The 25891-nt window shown below is 45.8% G+C and overlaps 1 protein-coding gene across 3 annotated transcripts in view; it reads left to right on the forward strand.

Annotated features, from left to right (window-relative positions):
* The first annotated feature begins 9 nt into the window (after positions 1-9).
* The window catches only part of LOC147092763 (NACHT, LRR and PYD domains-containing protein 3-like), a 28431-nt gene continuing 2549 nt past the window's right edge, over positions 10-25891 (forward strand). The window contains exons 1-6 of one of the 3 annotated variants that reach the window (XM_085976006.1): positions 14-2619; positions 2723-2788; positions 7406-9197; positions 19519-19605; positions 19750-19920; positions 20110-20280. In XM_085976006.1, the coding sequence (XP_085832132.1) occupies positions 2514-2619; positions 2723-2788; positions 7406-9197; positions 19519-19605; positions 19750-19920; positions 20110-20280 (2393 nt within the window). In that variant the 5' untranslated portion in view covers positions 14-2513. Of the gene's footprint in view, positions 2620-2722; positions 2789-7405; positions 9198-12505; positions 15288-19518; positions 19606-19749; positions 19921-20109; positions 20281-25891 lie in introns of those variants that run through there. The other 2 variants (XM_085976007.1, XM_085976008.1) reach the window with 2 other exon arrangements.

Here is a 25891-nt window from a genome sequence, read left to right on the forward strand (position 1 = left end):
ATTCTGCACCCTCTAAGCCTTTTACACTCTGACTATCCCAGTTAATATTGGGGAAGTTGAAATCCCCCACTATTATCACCCTATTATTTGCACATTTCTCTGAGATTTGCCTACATATCTGTTCCTCTATCTCCCCCTGACCGTTTGAGGGCCTATACTGTAGTACACTCCCAGCAAAGTGCTTGCCCCCTTTTTGTTTTTAAGTTCTGCCCATGTGGCCTCATTAGAGGAACCTGTTAATATATCATCCCTCCTTACAGCAGTAATTGACTTAATTAATATTGCGACACCCCCCTCCTCTTTTACCCGCCCCCCCCCCCTCTGTCTCGCCTGAAGATTCTATACCCCGGAATATTGAGCTGCCAGTCTTGCCCCTCCCTCAACCATGTCTCCGTGATAGCAACAATATCATACTCCCATGTGTTCATCAACACCTTCAGTTCATCCACCTTATTCTCAAGACTCCTTGCATTAAAATAAATGCCATCCAGCCTTGCCCTACTCCCTTGTGCCGTTACATATTTGCTCTGCCTTCCAAGCTGACTTTCTTCCTCTATATTTGGCTGTACATCACCCCCTATTATAGCTCCACTCTGTATCCCATCCCCCTGCCAAGTTATTTTAAACCCCCCCCCCCAACAGTGCTAGCACACCTCCCCGCAAGGATATTTGTCCTGTTCTGGTTCAGGTGCAACCCGTCCGACTTGTACAAGTCCCACCTTCCCCAGAAGCAGACCCAGTGATCCAGGAAACTAAAGCCCTCGCTCCTGCACCAACTCTTTAGCCACACATTCATCTGCTCTGTCCTCCTATTCCTATACTCACTAGCACGTGGCACTGGGAGTAATCCAGAGATTACAACCTTTTGAGGTCCTGCTCTTTAATCTGCTACCTAGCTCCCTAAATTCTTGCTGCAGGAACTCATCCCTCTTCCTACCCATGTCGTTGGTCCCAATGTGAACCACGACCTCTGACTGTTCACCCTCCCCCTTCAGAATGCCCTGCAGCCGTTCAATGACATCCTTGACCCTGGCACCAGGGAGGCAACAAACCATCCTGGAGGCACGTCTATGGCCACAGAAACACCTATCTGTTCCCCTTACGATAGAATCCCCTACCACTATTGCTCTCCCACTCTTTTTCCTCCCTTCCTGAGCAGCAGAAGCACCCCTGGTGCTAGGAAGTTGGCTGCTGCTGCCTTCCCCTGGTAAGTCATCCCCCTCAACAGTATCCAAATCAGTATACCTGTTTGAGAGGGGGGTGGCCACAGGGGTCCCCTGCACTACCTGCCTGCTTCTACTGCTCCACCTGATGGTCACCCAGTTCCCTTCTGCCAGTGCAGCCCTTATCTGCGGTGTGACCAACTCACTAATCATGCTATCCACGACGCTCTCAGCATCGCGAATGCTCCAAAACTCATCCATCTGCAGCTCCAGCGCCTCAATGCGGTCTGCGAGTTGCTGCAGCTGGATACATTTCTGGCACACATGGTCGTCAGGGACACCGGCAGCGTCCCTGAATTCCCACATAGCGCAGGTGGAGCATAACACGGGGCTGGGCTGTCCTGACATGACTTACCCTTTAATTTATTTAAATTAATTCAATACCACCAATTAAAGATATACTCTAGGGCGCTTGTATGGCAGAAGTCCCCGCTACACCAGAGAGACCCTAGAAAATATAAACCGCAGAATTGAAGTTACCTTACAGCTAAATGATATACTTAAGGGCTCTGGTTTACAAACATACTATAAACCACCGAGTTTAATTTTAAAAAGAGAGAAATACTTGCCACCCAATCACTTACCTGCTTTCTGGTGACGTCACACTAAGAAAGCCCGCGAAAGTGAGGTTTTATACTCACCCGGGCCTCGGCTCACTGGTCCCTCCGCTCCCGACTCCAAGCACTGTAAATAGGGCAAGTTGGGAATAGGTTGATATTTAGGCAGTCCCTACGTTGTAACTTTAAAACCCACCGTGTTCAGCTGCATTGACCCATCTGCAATAGGCCCATGGTTAATGAACAATGCATAATGCATATTCCTACTGAAAATCATCAGTAATTGAGTGTATAGTTGTTGGTGTACTTGTTGACATTAGAAAGAAGAGCAGGCAGCTGTGGAAGACACATCTGGGAGGGTAAGTATTGTGTGCAGAATGTGAGTCGTGGTTGGGTGTATCATGGGGTTGATATTCTGCACCAGAACCTGGGTGATTCTCAGACTCTGGCAAAACTTTACACTTTACAACCTCATTTCCTGTTCTTGTGTCCCTTCAATCACTGGGGCAACATGACCAGAATAAATCAGTACACATCCCTCTGATTGGATTCTTTGCACCACCGTTAAAACTGGTGGAACAGCATCGCGGGATGATCCTTTCCCTCCACACTTTCACTTTATGACCTTCACTCTGCTCCTCAATATATTGGTTGTTGTTCTTTGCAGAAAGTCACTGAGCTTGCGGACAATGGAGACAAGGCTGAAAGTTCCAAACTTCTTCTGAATCTGGTGATGGAGAAAGGTTCTGGGGCCCGGAGGGTGATGTGGGAATCATTTGTAAAAATGCGCCATGGGGTACCAAAGTTGGACAAAATACTGAAAGAAATAGAGGAACACGGTACCGTATAATCACGCACTGAATTAATTTCAGATCTAAAACTACATATTCTTATTCAATTGTATGCATATCTGAGTTCATTGAAATAATTTGGTTTAAACAGGTTCTGATCTGTCACATTATGCAGTCATCACTGAAGGGATATCAGAAGTACCCGATCAGCTGAAGGGTATGTCATGAAATGGAAATTAATTGCAGTTTATTTCACTTCTGTTGATCAAAGATTTGACACTGACCATTTGCTTACAGATTTCTAGGAAGGTGAGATTGGAAATGGGCGGCGATGCCAAACATGCCATAATGCATTGTCCGCCTGTCCCGCTCCACCAGTATTCCCTTCCATTGACTTCAGTAGAACTGAATATCGGGCGTGTCGTGTAATGGTCGGCAAATGCTATTGCGCTTGTTATACTTCCCCGCCCCATATCCAATTTCACCCCTCTCGGAAACAAAAGTTCAAGGAGTTGGGTGACGGAATCGAACTATGTTTGCATTTGTCGTTCATCTCAAAAATTCAAACTGGATTGGAGTTGCAATTCGTACTATGGCTGGAGTAATTTGTAAATTTGCAGATGTTGGCTCTACTCCTGCTGGTTGTCCAGCTGTTGTCTTGGCCAGGTCTCTCTTGTCAGGAAACGTCGGCAACATTGAAAAGTCAAAAATTCAGCACTGGGAGTTTTGAACAGTGATAATTAAAGAGTTAAAATCAACCGTGTTGAGTTCATTCGACAGCTGAATTGTGGCATGATCGAATCATACAGCACAAAGAACATTGTTCCCATTGCCAGCTTTGTGAAAGAGCTATCCAATTATCCCATTCCCCTGCTCCTTCCCCACAGCCCTGCAACGTTTACCTTTTCAAGTATATTTCCAATTTCCTTGTGAAAGTTACTATTGAATCTGCTTCCACCAGCCTTTCAGGCAGTGCATTCCAGACCACAGCAACTCACTGCCTTCATCTTCTTTATTACCTTCACCTTCTCTCTGGTTCTTTTGTCAATAACCTTAAATCTGTGTCCTCTGGTTACCAACCCACATGCTAGTGGAAATAGTCTGTGCTTATTTACACTATCGGATCCCATTATAATATTCATTCTCCCTCACCCCTGGTACCATTCAAGTAAAGCTGCTCCTCACCCTCTCCAAAACTTTGACATTCTTCCTAAAGTGTGGTACCCAGGGTGGGACACAATACTCCAGCTGAGAACTGACCAGTGATTTATAAAGCTTTAGCATAACCTCCTTGCTTTTGCACTCTCTGCCTCTATGTAAAAACCCATGATCCTGTATACGTGTCTAACAGCCTCATCAACTTCTCCTACCACCTTCAAAGAGTTGGGATAAACGGATCTTTTTCAGGATGGCAGGCTGTGACTAGTGGGGTATTGCAAGGATCGGTGCTTGGGCCCCAACTATTCACAATCTATATCAATGATTTGGATGAGGGGACTAAATGTAACATTTCCAAATTTGCTGATGATACAAAGCTAGGTGGCAGTGTCAGTTGTGAAGAGGATGTGAAGAGGCTTCAAGGGGATCTCGACAGGGTCAGTGAGTGGGTGAGAACATGGCAGATGGAATATAATGTGGATAAATGTGAAGTTATCCACTTTGGTAGAAAAAACAAAGGCAGAGTATTTCCTAAATGGTGAAAGATTGGGGAATGCAGATGCTCAAAAGGACCTGGATGTCCTTGTACCTGAGTCACAAAGTGAATGTGCAGGTGCAGCAAGCCATTAGGAAGGCAAATGGTATGCTGGCCTTCATTACAAGAGGATTTGCATGCAGGAGTAAAGAAGTCTTACTCCAATTATATAGGGCCTTGGTGAGACCACACCTGGAGTACTGTGCACAATTTTGGTCTCCTTACCTAAGGAAAGATATATTTGCCATAGAGGGAGTGCAACGGAGGTTCACGAGATTGATTCCTGGGTTGGCGGGACTGTCATATGGGAAGAGATTGAGTAAGCTAGGCCTGTATTCTCTTGAATTAAGAAGAATGAGAGGGAATCTCATTGTAGCATACAAAATTATTACAGGGCTTGATAGGATGGATGCTGGGAGAATGTTTCCCTTGGCTGGGGAGTCTAGAACCAGGGGCCACAGCCTCAGAATAAAGGGTAGGCTATTCAGGACTGAGATGAGAAGACATTTCTTCAGAGGGTGGTGAATCTTTGGAACTCTCTACCCCAGAGGGCTGTGGAGGCTCAGTCATTGGGTATATTCAAAACAGAAGTCGATAGATTTCTGACTAGTAAAGGCATCAAGGGATATATCGATATGGCCGGTGAATGGAGTTGAGGCAGAAGATCAGCCATGATCACATTGAATGGCGGAGCAGGCTTGAAGGGCCAAATGGCCTACTCCTGCTCCTATTTCTTATGTTCTTATGTTCAACGGATTGTGTTCCACACCCCGAGGTCTTTCTGTTCCTGCACCCGCTTTAAAATTGTACCATTTTAGTTTATAAGTTTGTGGAAGGTGAAATAGGCCAGGCCAAGCTGTTGATTGTTACATTTGTCTCCATTGAAATAGTGGAGTCATATAAGGGCCATATCTAGGCACAATCTAATCCAACCACCCCTCCCCTTCTCTACACATGCATGATCGGTATAAATTAATGGATTTCCGTATATTATGGCCCAGAAATTCGGGTCTCCACAGGTGAGTACGCACGGGGTACTCACCTGTAGGCCCAATGGAAGTGCCGGTTTCATGCATGCACTGCGCATGTTTGGGAAACCGGCACTTCCGTTCCCCTGAAAGAAGGGGTTCAGAGGTGGAACGCGTGCGCGGGAGTGGCAGCGCGTGCGCATGGAACTTACGTTTTTTTTGCAGGGTTCTCCAGGAGGGTAAGTCTCCAGGAGTTGCACTTTTAAAAAGCAGGCGCAAGGCCTGCTTTTAACAAGGTAAGTGGGGAATTAATTAAAACATTTTTTCCACAGATTTAATGGCCCAGAAATTTGGGTCAGAGGCTTCCCGCGGGTGCAAGCCTCCAACCTGCACTTAACCTAGCGCGCCTGCCGTTGAGCTGTGGGCCCCCGTGGGATTCCGATCCTGGGCCTCGTCCAACTGCCGGCGAGCAGTGCTTGCGTATCCCAGGGGCGCAGTTAGTTCGATGCATCCCCTGGGATCACGTGGGCCATGGAGAACCAATGGTAGCAGAATGCTTCATTCATAAGTTTGACAGGAAGAGCTGTCAAACCTGTAAGTAGTATAAGCCCCAAAACATCACTAAAACTTCAAATAATTTTTTTTTTTAAAATAACTATAAATTACATAAAATAACTTTTAAACAATAATTTAACTTATTGAAAACATTAATTACATTTTCTAACGGGGCTAAAAATAAACTTACTTTAAAGAAAGGTATTTAAAAATAATAAACCTGTGGAAAAAATATTTTAATTAATTCACCACTTACCCTTGTTAAAAGCAGGCCTTGCGCCTGCTTTTTTATATGTGTAACTGCTGGAGACTTACCCTCCCGGAAAAACCTGGAAAAAAAACGTAAGTTCCATGCGCACGCGCTGCCTCTCCGGCGCACACGTTCCACCTCTGAACCCCTTCTTTCAGGGGAACGGAAGTGCCGGTTTCCCGCGCATGCGCAGTGCATGCACGAAACCGACACTTTCGTTGTGCCTACGCGTGAGTACCCCATGCGTACTCACGCGTTGGGACCCGAATTTCTGGGCCAAATTATTTTTAAATACTTTAAAGAAAGGTAAGTTTATTTTTAGCCCCGTTAGAAAATGTAAATAATTTTTCAAAAATTTAAATTATTGTTTAAAATAGTTATTTCATGTAATTTATAGTTATTTTAAAAAGGTGATTAAAAAATAAATGTATTTGAAGTTTTAGTGATGTTTTGGGGCTTATAGTATTTATAGGTTTGACAGCTCTTCCTGTCAAACTTATGAATGAAGCATTCCCTGCTACCATTGGCTCTCCATGGCCCACGTGATCCCAGGGGACGCACTGAACTAACTGCGCCCCTGGGATACACAAGCAGTGCGCGCCGGCAGTTGGAGCAGGCCCAGGATTGGAATCTCACGGGGCTTGCACCCGCGGGAAGCCTCCGACCCAAATTTCTGGGCCATTAATATAACATTATTCTGGGAGGAAGGTTAGGGATAGTATTGTGGATTCAATGAAGCTCTTGTTTATTGGACTTTTGCCTACTTTCAGTAAGAGTTCTAGGCAACTTGGTAATAGAGAGGATAAATTTTAACTTTTGGCAGTTGATTCCAATAGAACGCAAAATCGGACGATCTGGTATTGACCGTTGCAAACGATCAGCAAAAGTCAAAAATCGAAGGCAATGCAGCTGTAGATTTTCACATAGTTTATCAACAAAATGCCTGACAAAATATTTGTGGTTGGCATCTGCACCTTCTGAAGTACAATAATGTTCTATCTATAACTAGGAGACCAAAACTGCACATGATGGCCCTAATGGTCTGACAATGAGTAAACACAACAACAGTATAATGTAGTTCCATTTGTACTCTGTCTCTATTCCAATGTCGCCCAATACGAAATTTCCAATGTTTATGAACTGAGTGTCCACTATAACCCATAGATCAACAATTGCATTGTTCCATGTAAGACTTATTCCAATTTGGGTTGTTCAGTCCCAATGACATTGCAGGTTAATATTGTCATACCGACATTCTCATCAACTGTTTCTATTTTCAGGAGTGAGTCATATGCAAACTGTAAATTAAGTAGTGTTGCAATCTCCTATCAGATAAAGCGGATTTACATCTGTCTGTTTTCATTGAAGATGCTCAACAGCAACACAAGGAAAAACTCCGACAGCAAAATGAAACAATTGAAATGAAGACTATTCTAATAAAGGAGAAGGTGAAGATTTCCCAGTTGGAGGACCGATACACTGAGCTGACAATCATTTCTCCTGTTCGTCATCGGAAACTGGTAGAGCATGAACTGCTGGCACGTGGCAAGGACCATGAAAAATGCAGAGAGATGCATCTCCAGAAAGAACTGGAAAAGATCCGCATGGATCAATTGTTCCGAAGTAGTTTTTCCCGAGAAGTAGGTTTGCTCCATACAACAAAGGGAGATGTTGTGCAATTTAATTCAGGATGTTCAGCAGTTGTCATTGGAGATCCGGGAATTGGGAAAACGACAATGATACAAAAACTAGTTTATGACTGGGCCACTGGGAAAATATACCCACACTTCCAATTTGTTTTCAGTTTTAAATTCCGCGATTTGAACACCTTTAACTGCAAAACAACACTGAAGGATATGATTCTGGTTTCCTATCCTTACCTGGCGAATAGTCTGGAAGAGCTCTGGAAGAATCCCGCCAGTTTGCTTTTTATCTTCGATAGTTTGAATGAATTCAAGGACAGTATCGACTTTGCTGACAATCCGACAGATACACCACCTCCATATATGTGCATGGACCCTGAGTTCCCCTGTGACGTGTCTGACATTGTGTACAGTTTAATACAGAAAAAGCTGCTTCCAGGATGTTCAGTGCTAGTGACCAGCCGCCCAACTGCATTACAGTTATTGGAAAAGGCTGAGATCAGTGTCTGGGCTGAAATCCTGGGATTTGTTGGTGAAGAGCGGAAGGAATATTTCAACAAGTGTTTTGAAGATCAGACGGTGGCAGCAGCTGTTTTCAAACACGTGGAGGAGAATGAGACCCTGTACACCATGTGCTACAACCCTTCCTATTGCTGGATCCTCAGTCTGTCACTGGGTCCCTTCTTTACACAAAGAGACTGGAAACAGCAGCGAGTTCCCAAGACCATCACCCAACTATATTCCTACTATATTTACAACTTTCTGAAAAACCATGGCCAAGAAATTGAAAGCCCCTGTGATGTGTTATTGAAGGTTGGTGAGATGGCCTTCACAGGAGTCTCCGAGAAGAAGATTGTGTTTAGAAATGGAGATTTGATCAAGTGCAATCTGCAACCTTCCCAGTTCCTGTCTGGGTTCATGATGGAACTTTTGGAGAGAGATGATTCTGCCCAGAGCGTGGTGTACACATTCCCGCACCTCACCATCCAAGAGTTTGTAGCCGCACTCGCACAATTCCTGACTCCAGATCCCGGGGACATCCGGAAACTCCTCAGTGAAGCCCACAGCAAGGAAGATGGGCGATTTGAGATATTTCTCCGTTTTGTTGCTGGTCTCTCCGCCCCACAGGCAGCTCGGCCCCTGGAGGAGTTTCTGGGTCCATTTCTTCATCAAACCACCTGCCGAGTGATTGACTGGGTGAAGGAGAAGGTTGAAGGGCAGATTGGGAACACAGGGAGTGAAACTGATAAAAGGAACCTCCTGAACACATTGCACTACCTGATTGAGTCTCAGAATAAAGCACTGGCACAGACCACTGTGGGATCAGTGGAAAGACTTAAATTTGGAGATTCTGATTCACAGAAAGCACTGCCACTCACCCCGATTGACTGTGCAGTCATATCTCATGCCATTGGACTCTGCCATACAGTAAAGCAACTCGATCTGCGGAACTGCTCCATTCAGTGTGAAGGACTCCAGCGGCTGCAACCTGCTCTGTGCAAATGTGAAGTGTTGAGGTAACTGTTTTTGTTTCTATAACCGTTAATTGAATTATTGAAGTCTTTTGTTATTTAGAAAAAAACACTGCACACTCCAGGTAAAATTGAGAGCCGAATTTAGCAATAATGTACAAAGTGATTGATGTGCCATCAATAACTCAAGGACAAGAAGTTAAAGGATTCAACTGAAGGCTTTTAATCGCTAAGAACATTGCACGTCATTCCACATCGGATTCGTCTGGCAGAATGACTCATACAGCTCTTGAGGCCTTTATATGACAAAAGACAGGGGCGGAGCCAATACACACAATAGCGGAAAAGGGGGGGCGGTACACACAATACAATGCAGGTAAAACACAGGGGCTGATGAAGGCATATATTTCATCACATTCACCCCTTCTACAGATTTAGTCTGTCCGGGGGTGTGATAGTCCTTCCTGAACGTCGCAACAGTACCTCGGGTTCCGACCGGGAGTCCGTGGTGCCCTCCTGGGCATACCCATGTGCTGGGGGTGTTGCAGGTACTTCTGGGGGTAGTGAGGATACCTCTGGGGATGGTGGAGGTTCTTCTGGGGTTGGTGAGGATGGGTCGTCGTCGCTTCGTGCCGAGGCGAGGTCCTTTATGGACACGGTATCCTCACGCCCGTCGGCGTGCTTGACGTACGCGTACTGTGGGTTTGCGTGGAGTAGGTGTACTGCCTCCACGAGGGGATCCATTTTGTGGCCCCTCACATGCTTCCGTAATAGGACTGTCCCTGGGGTGGAGTGCCACGAAGGTAGGGACACTCCCGAGGTTGATTTGCGGGGAAAAACAAACATCTTCTCGTGAGGAGTGGCGTTAGTAGCAGTACACAGTAGCGACCTTATCGAGTGGAGTACGTCTGGGAGGACCTCTTGCCAGCGGGAGGTAGGGAGGCCTTTAGACCTTAGTGCTAAGGTGACCGCCTTCCACACCGTCGCGTTCTCCCTCTCCACTTGCCCATTGCCCCGGGGGTTATAACTAGTGGTCCGACTCGTGGCTATCCCCTTCGACAGCAGGTATTGGTGCAGTTCGTCGCTCATGAACGACGCCCCCCTGTCAGTGTGGATGTAGTTTGGCATGCCGAACGTGCAAAACAGGCTGCCGAGGCACTTGATGACCGTGGCACTGGTCATGTCTGGGCAGGGGTAGGCGAATGGGAAGCGGGAGTACTCGTCCACAATGTTGAGAAAGTACACATTGCGGTCGGTGGAGGGGAGTGGACCCTTGAAATCTAAGCTCAGGCGCTCGAATGGCCATGTAGCTTTGATCAGGTGGGCTCGGTCGGGCCTGTAAAAACGGGGCTTGCATTCCGCACAGGTGCGGCAGTCCCTGGTCATAGACCGGACCTGCTCGATGGAATAGGGCAGGTTACGGGATTTTATAAAGTGAAATAGCCGGGTGACCCCCGGGTGGCAGAGGCCATTGTGGAGGCCCTGTAGCCTGTCCCCCTGGATGCTGGCACACATCCCTCGTGATAGGGCGTCGGGGGATTCGTTGAGGGCCCCCGGCCTATATATTATGTCGTACTCAAACGTGGCGAGTTCGATCCGCCACCTGAGAATTTTGTCGTTCTTGATCTTCCCCCTCTGTTGATAAACATGAAGGCTACCGACCGCTGGTCGGTAAGCAGGGTGAAGCGTTTGCTGGCTAGGTAGTGCCTCCAGTGCCGCACTGCCTCCACTATGGCCTGGGCCTCCTTCTCTACCGAGGAGTGCCTGATCTCGGGCCCTTGGAGGGTTCTTGAGAAAAAGGCTACGGGCCGCCCATCCTGGTTGAGGGTGGCTGCTAAAGCGAAGTCGGACGCATCGCTTTCGACCTGGAAAGGGATGTTTTCGTCCACTGCCCACAGCGCGGCCTTCTCAATGTCGTGTTTAATGCTGTTGAAGGCGGCGTGGGCCTCGGCCGTGAGTGGGAAGGACGTTGATTTCAGGAGGGGACGGGCCTTGTCGGAATAATTGGGGACCCATTGGGCGTAATAGGAGAAAAACCCCAGGCACCTTTTCAGGGCCTTGGGAGTGTTTGGTAGGGGTAGCTCCCGTAGGGGGCGCAATCGGTCGGGGTCCGGACCGATTTCCCCGTTTTCCACCACGCAGCCCAGGATACAGAGGCGTGTGGTGCTAAAGACACACTTATCCTCGTTGTAGGTGAGATTGAGTCTGAGGGCGGTTTTCAGAAATCTCGCGAGGTTCGAGTCGTGGTCTTGCTGGTCGTGGCCGCAGATGGTGACGTTGTCTAGGTATGGATAGGTGGCTGTTAACTGGTTCTCATCGACCATGCGGTCCATCTCCCGCTGGAAGACCGAGACCCCATTCATTACCCCAAAGGGGACTCTGAGGAAGTGGTAGAGGCGTCCGTTCGCCTCGAAGGCGGTGTATGGACGGTCCTCCGGCCTAATGGGGAGCTGGTGGTATGCCAATTTTAGGTCGATGGTGGAAAACACCTGGTATTGCGCAATTTGGTTAACTGCCCCGCATAGCGGATATGGAGGGTAGGCGTCTAGCTGGGTGTATAGATTAACCGTCTGGCTATAATCTATCACCATCCGCTTCTTTTCGCTACCCTTAACCACTACTACCTGGGCACGCCACGGGCTGGTACTGCATTCGATGATACCCTCCCGCTTGAGTCTTTCTACTTCAGACGCAATGAACCGTCTGTCCTCCCAGCTGTACCGCCTACTCTTGGTCGCTATGGGTCGACAGTTGGGTGTGAGGTTGGCGAACAGAGAGGGCGGCTTGACCTTCAGGGTAGCCAGACCGCACACTGAGGGGCGGCTGGGACCCACCGTAGGTAAGCGTGATACTTTGGTGGTGGCACTGGAAGTCCAGACCCAAGATCACGCTCACACAGAGATCTGGCATTATCAACAGTTTAAAATCTCTGTAATCAGTGCCTTTTACCGACAACATAACTGCGCAGAAACCTGTAGTTTTTGAGGTATGAGTCTTATCAGCCATGGCGATTTTTGCCCTGTGTAGGGACTATCGTTAGTGAAAGTCGTTTTACCAGGCTAGGATGAATAAAGCTTTCGGTGCTCCCGCAGTCAATCAGGCACTTAACCTTGTTCCCGTTTACCTCTATGTCCATCATCGATCTAGACAACAGATGCGGCCTGGATTGATCCACTGTGATTGAGGCCACCAGTGGGTCCTGGGGGTCCGTGTAGTCGGGACAAGATGGTGGACTCCATGAGGGTGGACAAGATGGCCGCCCCCACGGCGCGCACGCGGCGGTGGCGGAGTTGGAGGCGGGGTTCCCTCTGCAGACTTTACTGAAATGTCCTTTCTTCCCGCATTTAAAACAGGTGGTGCCCTTCACTGGGCACAGATGCCTGGAGTGTTTGTCCTGGCCGCAGAAGTAGCATTTCGGGCCCCGATGCATCGCAGCAGTAGTGGGGCTCCTGGGTGGAGGCTGGGGCTCCGACGGTGCTGGGCTGGCCTGAGACCTGGGAGGTGAAGATGGCTTCCAAGATGGCGGCCCCCACGGCGCGCACGAGGCGGAGTGGGCCGCGTGGCCTGAGGAACAGGATTCAGAGTTCCTCTGGGCCATATCCAGCGATCGCGCTATGCCCATAGCCTGTTTTAAGTCCAGTCCCTCCTTTTCAAACAGTTTCTGCCGAATGTAATTTGAACTGAGGCCCGCAATAAAGGAGTCTCGGATCAGCTCCTCCATGTACACGGTGGCAGACACGGCCTTACAGTTACAGTCTCTGCCCAGTACTTTTAGGCTTAGCATGAAGTCCTCTAGTGACTCACCATGTCGCTGCGTGCGAGTAGTCAGGAGATGCCTGGCGTACACCTCGTTTATTGGCCGCACGTAGTGGGCCTTCAGAATGGTGCAGGCATCCTCGTAGCTGGTGGCATCTCGGATGAGAGGAGAGACCCGATGACTCACCCGGTTTCGCAGGATTCCCAGTTTCACGTCTCCGGTGGCGGTCGCGGCTGCTATGGCGGTGGCTGAGGTTTCGATGAAAAATTCGAAGCATTGGAACCAGTGTCCGAACTGTGTGGCTGCGTCTGTGGCATGGGGGTCCAGGTCCAAGCGCTCTGGTTTCAGGAGTCGATCCATCTTGGTGTTTTAGCGATTAAAATTGATGTGCCATCAATAACACAAAGACAAGAAGTTAAAGGATTCAACTGAAGGCTTTTAATCGCTAAGAACATTGCACGTCATTCCACATCGGATTCGTCTGGCAGAATGACTCATACAGCTCTTGAGACCTTTATATGACAAAAGACAGGGGCGGAGCCAATGCACACAATAGGGGAAAAGGGGGGGCGGTACACACAATACAATGCAGGTAAAACACAGGGGCTGATGAAGGCATATATTTCATCACAGTGATAACGAGACTGAACCACAATTCTAAGGAAGGAAATGAGAATGGAGGCTTTCCAAAAAGAAATTCATGGAATTTATGAGATGTCTGCTCCAAATATGGCATTAAATGGAACTGAACTATAGCGTTTAATTGGACATAAAGACAGAGACCTCGCTCCCCTATAAAATAAGAATGCATGGACATTTCAACCTTGTGCATTACCTGGAAAGCATGAACTGTCCTTGTTACATAAAATCCAGGACGGATTTTACAGCAGCATTTAGCGCTGTTTCACAATATACCTCACCTTGGGGAAAACCTACCTCACCTCGAGATATTATACAGATTGATACAAGGGATACACATAGGCAATCGCCGCTGTGCATTTAGTTAGCGGAATAATGAGACCATTCCCGTAAAATGCGAGGGTTAAGAAGCGATGGGACTCCAGGAGGGTGATTCTGATGATTGGAATGAGACCAGACTGAGGGGCATTTAAAGGCTTCACACAGACCGTGGTTTATTTAATAAAAGCCAATTCTGACCCTCTGTCAACATATAGCAAATTGGAACAAACCCAGTTTCATTTTCATAGTATCATAGAATGGTTATAGCACAGAAAGAGGCCATTTGGCCCGTCAGCTAGTCTCACTGCCCCGCCCTTTCCTCGTAGCCCTTCATTTTTCCTTCCTTCAGGTACATATCCAATTCCCTTTTGAAAGCCACAAGTGAATCTGCCTCCATCACCCTTTCAGGCAGTGCATTTTAGATACTAACCACTCGCTGCTTTAAAATGTTTATCCTCATGACGCCTTTGGACATTCTGCCAATCACCTTTATAGCGGTGTCCTCTGGTTCTCGACCCTTCCACTAATGGGAACAGTTTCTCTCCCTCTACTCTGTCTAGACTCACGATTTTGAACACCTCTATTAAGTCTCCTCTCAACCTTCTCTGCTCTAAGGAGAAGAACCCAAGTTTCTCCAGTCTATCCATGTAACTGAAGTCCCTCATCCCTGTAACCACTTTTGGAAATCTTTTCTGCACCCTTTTTAAGGCCATCACATCTTTCCTAATGTGCGGTGCCCAGAACGGGACACAATACTCCAGTTGAGGACGAACCAGGTTCATCATTACTTCCTTGCTTTTGTACTCTATGCTTCTATTTATGAAGTCGAGGATCCCGTATGCTTTTTTAATCGCTTTCTCAACCTGTCCTGCCACCTTCATCGATTTGTGCACATATACTCCCAGGTCTCTGTTCGTGTAGCCCCTTTAGAATTCTACCCTTTATTTTATATTGCCTCTCCAAGTTCCTCCTACCAAAATGTATCACTTCACACTTTATTGCATTAAATTTCTTCTGCCCCGTGTCTGCCCATTCCACCGTAAGAACATAAGAAATAGGAGCAGGAGTAGGCCAATCGGCCCCTCGAGCCTGCTCCGCCATTCAATAAGATCATGGCTGATCTGATCCTAACCGCCAATCCACTATCACAGAACCATCTCCTGAATCTAACAGAATTAGACACATGAAATAGGAGCAGGATCAGGCTACACGGCCCCTGGGCCCGCTCCGCTACCCACAGGGCCATGACCATTCCGAACCTAGACTCATGTCCAAAGTCCTGCCCGCTCCCCGTAACCCTTAATTCCCTTTACTTCTAGGAAACTGCCTATTTCTGTTTTAAATTTATGTAATGATGTAGCTTCTACAGCTTTTTGGGGCAGCATATTCCATGGACCTACCACCCTCTGAGTGAAGTAGTTCCTCCTCATCTCAGTTTTGAAAGAGCAGCCCCTTATTCTAAGACTATGCCCCCTAGTTCTAGTTTCACCCATCATCGGGAACATCTTCCCCGCATCCACCCGATCCAACCCCTTCACAATCTTATATGTTTCAATAAGATCGCCTCTCATTCTTCTGAACTCCAATGAGTAGAGTCCCAATCTGCTCAACCTCTCCTCATATGTCCATCCCCTCATCCCCGGGATTAACCGAGTGAACCTTCTTTGTACTGACTCGAGAGCAAGTATGTCCTTTCTTAAGTATGGACACCAAAACTGTACGCAGTATTCCAGGTGCGGTCTCACCAATACCTTGTACAACTGAAGCAATACCTCCCTATTTTTATATTCTATCCCACTAGCAATGAAAGCCAACATTCCATTGGCCTTCTTAATCACTTGCTGCACCTGCATACTAACCTTTTGAGTTTCGTGCACCAGGACCCCCAGATCCCTTTGTACTTCAGTACTCTCCAGTTTCTTGCCATTAAGATAATAACTTGCTCTACGATTTTTCTTGCCAAAGTGCATAACCTCACACTTTCCAGTATTGTATTCCATCTGCCAAATCTCTGCCCACTTACTTAGCCTGTCTATGTCCCCTTGCAGGTTTTTTATGTCCTCCTCACTCACTACTTTCTCTCCCATCTTAGTATCATCTGTAAACTTTGATATGTTACATTCGGTCCCCTCCTCCAAATCGTTAATATAGATTGTAAAGAGTTGGGGACCCAGCACTGACCCCTGCGGAACACCACTAGTTACTGATTGCCAGTCTGAGAATGAACCATTTATCCCAACTCTCTGCCTTCTGTTAGATAGCCAATCCTCTATCCATGCCAGAATATTACCCCCAATCCCGTGATTTTTTTATCTTAAGCAATAATCTTTTGTGTGGCACCTTGTCAAATGCCTTTTGGAAGTCTAAATACATTACGTCCACTGGTTCCCCTTTATCCACCCTATATGTTACTTCCTCAAAGAACTCCAGCAAATTTGTCAAACATGATTTCCCCTTCATAAAACCATGCTGACTTTGTCCTATTAAATTATGATTATCCAAATGTCCTGTTACTGTCTCCTTAATAATGGATTCCAAACTTTTACCTACCACAGATGTTAGGCTAACCGGTCTATAGTTTCCAGCCTTCTGTCTACTGCCCTTTTTAAATAAGGGTGTCACATTAGCAGTTTTCCAGTCTGCTGGGACCTTTGCTGAGTCCAGGGAGTTTTGGAAAAGTATTACCAATGCATCCACAATCCCTACCGCCACTTCCCTCAAGACCCTAGGATGTAAGCCATCAGATCCAGGTGATTTATCCGCCTTGAGTCCCATTATTTTACCGAGTACCACTTCCTTAGTGATTTTGATCGTGTTTAGCTCCTCCCCCCCCCCCCCCTTTAGCCCCCTGTTTGTCCAGTGTTGGGATATTCTTAGTGTCTTCTACTGTAAAGACTAATATAAAATATTCATTCAGTGTTTTTGCCATCTCCATATTTCCCACCATTAATTTCCCGGTCTCATCCTCTAAGGGACCAACATTTACTTTAGCCACCCTTTTTCTTTTTATATAACTATAAAAACTCTTACTATCTGTTTTTATATTTTTTGCTAATTTACTTTCATAATCTATCTTCCCTTTCTTAATCTTTTTGTTACTTTTTGCTGTCTTTTAAAGTTTTCCCAATCCTCTATCCTCCCTCTAGATTTGGCTACCTTATATGCCCTTGTTTTTAGTCGAATACTATCCTTATTTCTTTACTTAGCCACGGATGGCTGTCTTTTCTTTTACATCCTTTTCTTCTCAGTGGAATATATATTTTTTGGAAGTTGTAAAATAACTCCTTAAATGTACACCACTGATCATGTATCGTCTTACCCTTTAATCTATTTTCCCAATCCACTCTACTCAATTCCGCTCTCATACCTTCATAGTCTCCTTTATTCAAGCTTAACACGCTTGTTTGAGATCCAACCTTCTCACCCTCTAATTGAATATGGAATTCAACCATGTTATGGTCACTCATTCCAAGGGGATCCTTTACTAGGACATTTTTTATTAATCCTGTCTCGTTACACAAGACCAGATCTAAGGTTGCTTGCCCCCTGGTCGGTTTAGTTACATACTGCTCAAGAAACCCATCCCTAATACACTCAATGAACTCCTCCTCAAGGCAGCCCTGCCCAATTTGATTTGTCCAATTAATATGATAGTTAAAATCCCCCATAATTATAGATGTTCCCTTATTACAAGCCTCAACTATTTCCAGCTTGTCTATATCCTTTTGAAGTCTATCACTACGCTCCTCACTGTTTACTATACGTCCAAGCTTTGTGTTAACTACGAATTTTGAAATTGTGCCCTGCACACCCAAGACAAGTCATTAATATAGATCAAGACAAACATTTGTCCTAGTATCAACCCCTGGGGAACACCATTGAATACCTTCCTCCAGTCTGAAAAACAACCATTCACCACTACTCTCTGTTTCCTGTCACTTAGCCAATTTTGTATCTATGCTGCCACTGTCCCTTTTATTCCATGGGCTTCAAATTTTCTGGCAATCCTATAATGTGGCACTTTATCAAACGCCTTTTGGAACTCCATGTACACCACATAAACCGCATTGCCCTCATCAACTCTTTCTGTTACCTCATCTAAAAACTCAAATCAAGTTAGTTAAACACGATTTGCCTTTAACAAATCAATGCTGGCTTCCCTTAATTAATCCACACTTGTCCAAGTGACTGTTAATTTTGTCCCGGATTATCATTTCTAAAAGCTTTCCCACTACCAAGGTTAAACTGACTGTCCTGTAGTTGCTGGATTTATCCTTTGACCCTTTTTTGAACAAGGGTGTAACATTTGCAATTCTTCAGTCCTCTGGCACCACCCCTGTATCTAAGAAGGATTGGCAGTTTATGGCCAGTACCTCTGCAATTTCCACCTTTACCTCACTCAGCGTCCTAGGATCCATCCCATCCAGTCCAGGTGACTTATCTATAAGTACAGCATGCCTTTTTAGAGCCTTCTCTATCAATTTTTATCCCATCCAGCATCTCGACTACCTCCTCTTTCAAGGTGACTTTGGCAGCATCTTCTTCCTTGGTGAAGACAGATGCAAAGTGCTCATTTAGTACCTCAGCCATGCCCTCTGCCTCCATGTGTAGGTCCTTCTTTTGGTCCCTAATCGGCCCCACCCCTCCTCTTACTACCCGTTTAATATTTATATGCCTATAGAAAAAATTTTGGATTCCTTTTATGTTAGCTGCCAATATTTTCTCATACTCTCTCTTTGTCTCTCTTATTTCCTTTTTCACTTCCCCTCTGAACTTTCTATATTCAGCCTAGTTCTCACTTGTATTCTCAACCTGACATCGTTCATACACCCCCTATTTCTGCTTCATCTTACTCTTACTCTCTATCACTTTTGCTATCCAGGGAGCTCTGACTTTTGTTGTCCTACCTTTCCCCCTTGTTGGAATGTACCTTTACTGTACCTGAACCATCTCCTCTCTAATGGCAGCCCTTTGTTCGATTTACAGTTTTGTCTGCCAATCTTTGATTCCAATTTTCCCGGGCCAGATCCATTCTCAGCCCACTGAAATTGGTCCTCCTCCAATTTAGTATTTTTACACTGGATTGCTCCCTGTCCTTTTCTATAGCTAATCAAAACCTTATGATGCTATGATCACTGTTCCCTAAACATTCCCCTGCTGACACTTGATCCACCTCATTCCCCAGAGCCTGATCCAGCAATGCCTCCTTCCTTGTTGGGTGGGCAACATACTGGTCAAGAAAATTCTCCTGTACACACTTAAGTGACGGCAAAATCATCTCCAGATGTTTTTCATCTTCTATTACTAATGCAGAGAGAGACACACACAAATAGAAACATAGAAGATAGGAGCAGGAGCAGGCCATTCGGCCCCTCGAGCCTGCTCTGCCATTTAATGAGGTCATGGCTGAGCATCCAAATTCAGTACCCTGTCCCTGCTTTCTCTCTATATCCCTTGATCCCTTTAGCCTTAAGAAATATATCTAACTCCTTCTTGAATATATTTAATGAATTGCCCTCAACTGCCTTTTGTGGTAGAGAATTCCACTGGTTCACCACTGTCTGGGTGAAGAAATTCCTCCTCATCTCTGTCCTATCAGAACCGAGGCTTGTTTCAGTTTATTTCTCACTCCGTCTGTTTTCCTTTAAGGTTGGAAGGAAATGATCTTGGAGATTCTGGAGTGAAACTACTGTCAATGGTTCTGAGGAACCCTAAATGTAAAATACAGGTAGTGGGGTAAGTACCAGACTGTATTAGATTGTGTTTATAATAACTGGATGTCTAACACTGTACATTGTTATTAGTATCATTAATAGTATAATTAATAAACACGATGAGTTACCATGATACATATTCACTCTCACCCGCTCATATCCCCAGGCTGGCAGACAACGGTCTCACAGATTCTTGTGGCAGGGATCTCGCCTCCACTCTCAGTACAAACGGGTCACTGACGGGGCTGTACCTGGGTCATAATAAACTGGGAGATTCAGGAGTGAAACGACTGTCTGAGGCTCTGAAGAACCGGGACTGTCAAATACAGAAACTGTCGTAAGTACCATAGTGTGAGATTATTATCACTGGATGTCCCAATGAAGTTTCACCATATAAAACCCTATATTACAACACAGGCTAACATGCCTCAATCTGTAAATGTTGAAGATTATAATTAGTAGCACCAAATGTAGTAATATTCCTCTTTTATCCCTCTTTTATTCTTTCTCTCTCTCTGATGCCCAGTCTGAATGATAATGGACTCTCAGATTCTTGTGCTGAGGATCTCGCCTCTGCACTTCATACAAACCGATCACTGACGGAGCTGAACCTGAACAGTAATAATCTAGGAGATTCAGGAGTGAATCTACTGTCTGCTTCTCTAATGAACACTGAATGTAAAATACAGAAACTGCGGTAAGTACTAGACTGTGTGAGATTGTGTTCCTAACACCTCGATTTCTAAAGCCGTTCAGCATTATTACTATTAGGGATATAATTATGAATCAACATTGGATATTTTTTAACTTCTTTCCGAATCTTTTCATATTCCCTTTTGTCATTGTTTCCTTTGTAGTCTATGTACTTAATGTATGCCTTTTTTAAGTTTCAATTTTGACTTTGGCTAGTTCGTTCTTGCTTTTTTATTGGAATATATTGCTCTTGCAAACTATTGATCAACATCAATATTGTTCTCCAGTTCATGTTCCCTAGTTCCAATCTTATCCCCTCAAAACCAGCTTTTTAGCAATCGATTACTTTGGTCTTTGTCTTATTTATGACCTGCTCAATCTTTATCTTAAAATGTATTACATCGTGATCATTATTGCCTTGATGTTCCCCTAAGCTTACTTTTCCTAACTGCTTTAGTTCATTGCCTATTTCTAGATCCAGCAGTGATTCCTCTCTTGCTGGGCTTCCTACATACTAGTTAAGAAAGGAGTACTGAACACACTGTAAAAATTCCATCACCGTTTCCCCTTTACCTACCTCTTCTTACCAGTTGTAGGTAGTTGAAATCTTCCATAACAGTTATTCTGTGTCTTTTACTCACTTCATTGATTTTGTTTACCTGTTTCTTCCTCCACCTCCCTTCCACTATAAGGTGATCTGTACAATACCCCAATTAGTGTAATCGATCCCTTCTTTTAATTTAGCTCAATCCATATGGATTCTGCTTCTAGCGTTCTATTACTTATGTCCCTTTATTCTACTGCCATTATGTTAACACTAATTAGTGCAGCTGCTCCACCCCTTATTCCTTCCTTATCCTTTCTAAATATGTTACAACCTGCAATATTTAATTGCCAGTCCTGTTCTTTATTTAGCCATATTTTGGTTATAATGGGCCGAATGGCCTACTCCTGCTCCTATCTTCTATGTTTCTATAATTACTATATTTGGTTCTTCGCTATGAATTAGTGCCTCCAGTTCCCCATTTTAATTTGGACATTGTTTACATTGCTGTACAAGCAATGTAATTATTTTTATTAGTCACACCGTTCACTTTATTTTAACTGGTTTTTAAACTTCTGATCTATATAAACTAATTTTGCAGGGGCAGGGCACCAGGGTGAAGCATTAGAAAGAAGATACAAGGTGCACAGTGAATTGCAAAAGTCAAACAGCATTAGAATAACAGTTAGTTCACAAATAGGAGGGATCTGACGGGGGCGGGGGGAAGTGCGAGGCAGACTAAGATGGGTTTGGAGTGCATGTGCATAATACCATGGTAAGTAAGGTTGGTGAGCTGCCAGTACAAGTAGCCACATGGTATTATGATATAATGGCAATAACAGAGACTGGTTCCAACAAGTGGAGGGATGTGCACTTAATTTTCCTGGCTACAATATATTCAGGAAAAGTAAGGAAGGATAAAAGGATGGCGGGTGGCAGTACTTGAAAGGGATGATGTGGTTGAGGGATCAAATATAGAATGTTTGTTTAGAATTAACGAAAAATAGAGGAGCTATTCTGCTGCCATGTAAATACTATAAACCACCAAATAGAGGAAAGGAGATAGAGGAGCAAATTTGCAGGCAAATTGTAGAAAGACGCATGGTATTTAGACTAGTGATAATGGGGGACTTCAATTGTCCTAATATAGACTGGGGAAATGACTGTTAAGGGAAAAGAGGGCAAGGATTTCCTGAAATGTGTAAAGGCAACTCTCTTGATAAACATGTTTTCAGCCAACGAGGAAGGAAGCAGTGTTGGATCTAGTTCTGGGGAATAAATTAGGGCAAGTGTTAACAGATTTGTTAAGCACAAATTGTGTTTGAATAACCTGATTGAGTTTTTTGATGAGGTAACAGAGAGGGTGGAAGAGGGCAGTGCTGTTGATGTTGTGTATATGCACTTTCAAAAGGTGTTTGATAAAGTAGCACATAATAGGCATGTTAGCAAAATTGAAGCCCATGGGATAACAGGGGCAGTAGCAGCATGAACACACAATTGGCTAAGGGATAGAAAAGAGAAAGCTGAGGTGACTGGCTATTTTTCAGGCTGAAGTGAGTTATACAGTGGTGTTCCCCAGGATTCAGAACTTGGATCACTGTTGTTTTCGATGTAAATTAATGACTTGGACTTGGGGTACTGGGCCCAGTTTTGAAATTTGCAGATGGAACGAAACTTAGACGTGTTGTAAACAGTGAGGAAAATAGTAATACAATAGCAAAATACTGCGGATGCTGGAAATCTGAAATAACAACAGAAAATGCTGGAAATACTCAGCAGGCCAGGCAGCATCCATGGAGAGAGAAACAGAGTTAACGTTTCAGGTCTGGGACCCTTCATCAGAACTGGAAAAAGCTGGAGATGTAACAGGCAGATAAAATACAATACAGAAAAGGGTGAGGTGATGTATGTTGCTAGGGAGAATGAGGAAAGACAATGGCCTAGAAATTCGGTATAACCGCGTTTGGGGCGCGAGTCCTGGCGATGCACAAAGTTTAGCGCCAGGCGCAATTTAGCGCCACCTAGCGCGATATTGGGTTGCAGCGCCCCTAAAGGTGATTGCGGCGCTAAATCAGGCGCTGCACGCTGCTCTTAAGGTGCTAACCCGGCGGCGCAATCCAATTTTGCGGCGGCGGGGCTCAGCGAAGGTGCTGTCAATAATCACTTTCCCTGAGACACACTGGTGCCGGCCAGCTCTTAAAGGGGCAGGTCAATTGGCATCACCAGACACACTCACTGCCTTGTAGGCCTTCAAAGCGGTGGGAGCCTATCTGTGGCGCACCAGCCTAGCAAGACATGGAAAGGGTGAGGCAGAGGGCGGAACGCCTCACTGATGGGGCATTGGATGCTTTGGTTGGCGCAGTGGAATCAAGGCCAAGGAAGGTGGTCGGACTGTGATTTATGTTTTGGAGTCTCCCGGGTGTGAGAGGCAGTTATGTGTCAGTGTATTAGTTTTGCTTTCTGTTGCCATAGCCTTCTCATGTTTGAAGGAACCACATTTTGTGTAATGAAACACTTTCTTCATTTACAATGGCCATGCCTGCTATTTACATGCACCTTGCCCTTCACAGGCTTGGGGGTATCCGACCGGTTCCATTCCTCTTCTTGGAATGGCAGCAAGCATTCCGTGAGAGGGGCCTAGAAGCTACTTCTCAGGTTGCGCGTCAGAGGCTGATCAGAAGAGCCACTCGCGTAGAAGTTCAGGCCAGCAGGCATCTTCTCAGCCACCGACAGAGATGTCCTGCACCTTATCTGAGGCTGCAGATCTGGCTGAAGCAGCTGGCACAGCTCAGTCACCACCTCCTTTCTAAATCGCAGCCTTCTGACACACTGCTCCTCCAGCATGTTCATGTAGGAAAACTGCTGTCGGAAAACCCTGCCAGCGTAAGGTCTGCTGTGGCGACGTCTGTTGGCCCTCCTCCGTCTGGCCGCCCGCCCCCCTCTCCCAGCGTCTCAGTGCCCTTTCCAGATGATTCAGCAGCAGGACGTTCCCCTCCAATGCAGCCCCCATAATAAGTGCCCACAGGAAGGTTCCCCGTTGTCAAGGCTCACCAACAGCAAGGTGATGGTCAGAAGGCTGAAGATCGTCTGCCTGCGCTGGCTCAGTGGTCAAATGGCTCTCAGTGTGCAGCTCAGCAACTCTTTGTAGCTCTCGAGGAAGTTGTGCTCCAAAAATGGCTGCCGCTTTTAAACCACACCAGTCCCCTTTAAATAACACTCCTCCAGCCCGAGAGCGACTTGGTAAGGTTCCAGGTAAGCTGTCACTATTAGCGCCAGGCGCTACGGAGGGGGGCGCCACTGAATTTCCGGTCCGGGGCGCCCAAAAGGCGTTGCACACTCAAATGACGTCATAATCAGCCTGCGCCCATGAGCGGGCACTAAATGCATGCTCAATATGGAAATTGGCTAGCGCCCCACTTCTCGGCCTCTTTAGGTGTTAATCGGTGGCGCTAACAACCAAATTTCTCCCCCTATATGTGCTAAATTGTACAATTTTAAAGAGGGTGCAAGAACAAAGGACCTGGGGGTTTTGATGCACAAATCGTTCAAGGTGGCAGGACAGGTTAACAAAGCAGTTAATAAAGCACATGGGATCCTAGGCTTTATAAATAGAGGCATAGAGTACAAAAGACAGGACGGTATTCTAAACCTGTATAAAACACTGGTTCAGCCCCAGCTGGACTATTGTGTCCATTTCTGGGCACTGCACTTTAGGAAGGATGTTAAGGCTTTGGGGAGGGTATAGATGAGTTTTACCAGAATGTTTCCAGGGATGAGGGAATACAGTTACATGGACAGAATGGAGAAGCTGGGGTTGTTCTCCTTGGAACAGAGAAGGCTAAGGAGATTTGCTAGAGGTATTTTAAATCATGAAAGGTCTTGATAGATTATTTAAGGAGAAACTGTTTCCAGTGGCTTCATGGTCAGTAACCAGAGGATATAGACATAAGGTAATTGGCAAATGAACCAGAGACGACATGAGGAAAAATGCAGCGAGTTGCTATGATCTAGAATGCACTGTATGAACTAGTGGTGGAAGCAGATTCAGTAATAACTTTCAGTTGGATAAATACTTGAAAATGAAAAAATATTGCTGGGCTCTGGGGAAAGAGCAGGGAATGGGACTAATTGGATAGCTCCTTCAAAGAGCCGGCACAGACATGATGGGCAGAATCACAGAAACCCCACAGTGCAGATAGAGGCCATTTTGGCCCATCGAGCCTGCACCGACACATATCCCACCCGATCCCCGTAACCCCTACACCAACACCTATCCCACCCTAACCCCGTAACCCCACGTATTTAATCCCCCTAACACTAAGGGCCAATTTATCATAGCCAAATCAACCTAACCCGCACATCTTTGGACTGTGGGAGGAAACCGGAGCACCCGGAGGAAACCCACGCAAACACGGGGAGAATGTGCAAACTCCACACAGACAGTCACCTGAGGCCAGATTCGAACCCGGGTCTCTGGCGCTGTGAGGCAACAGTGCTAACCACTATGCCACCGTGCTGCCATCCATATCATTCTATGATGCTCTAAGTCCAACTGTATTTATTCCCTGACGGTTTGTCATCTTTATTCCTTTCTTCTGTCTGACCTTTACTCTCATCTCCTATTTCTTTTATCTTTAGGTGTATGATATTTCTACAAGATACCCTCTTACTATAAAGTCTTGCACAAAGCCCTATTTATCCTTTCCACTACAAATCTGGTACAATTTCAGTTCATGTGGAGCCCATCCCAGTGGTACTGCTGCATCCTGTCGCAGTACTGGTGCCAGGGTCCCGTGAAATGGAACCCCTCCCTCCACACTGGTCTGATTGTGGTTCATGTGGAGACCATCCCAGTGGTACTGCTCCATCCTGTCCCAGTACTGGTGCCAGGGTCCTGTGAAATGGAACCCCTCCCTCCACACTGGTCTGATTGTGGTTCATGTGGAGACCATCCCAGTGGTACTGCTCCATCCTGTCCTAGTACTGGTGCCAGGATCCTGTGAAATGGAACCCCTCCCTCCCACACCACTCTTTCAGCCACATAATAGTAATGATATTCTGGCATTGAATC

Source organism: Somniosus microcephalus, unplaced genomic scaffold (assembly GCF_052327205.1).
Source record: "Somniosus microcephalus isolate GS21.2 unplaced genomic scaffold, FLI_Smic_1.0 unresolved_chr2, whole genome shotgun sequence".
Taxonomy (NCBI): Eukaryota; Metazoa; Chordata; class Chondrichthyes; order Squaliformes; family Somniosidae; genus Somniosus; species Somniosus microcephalus.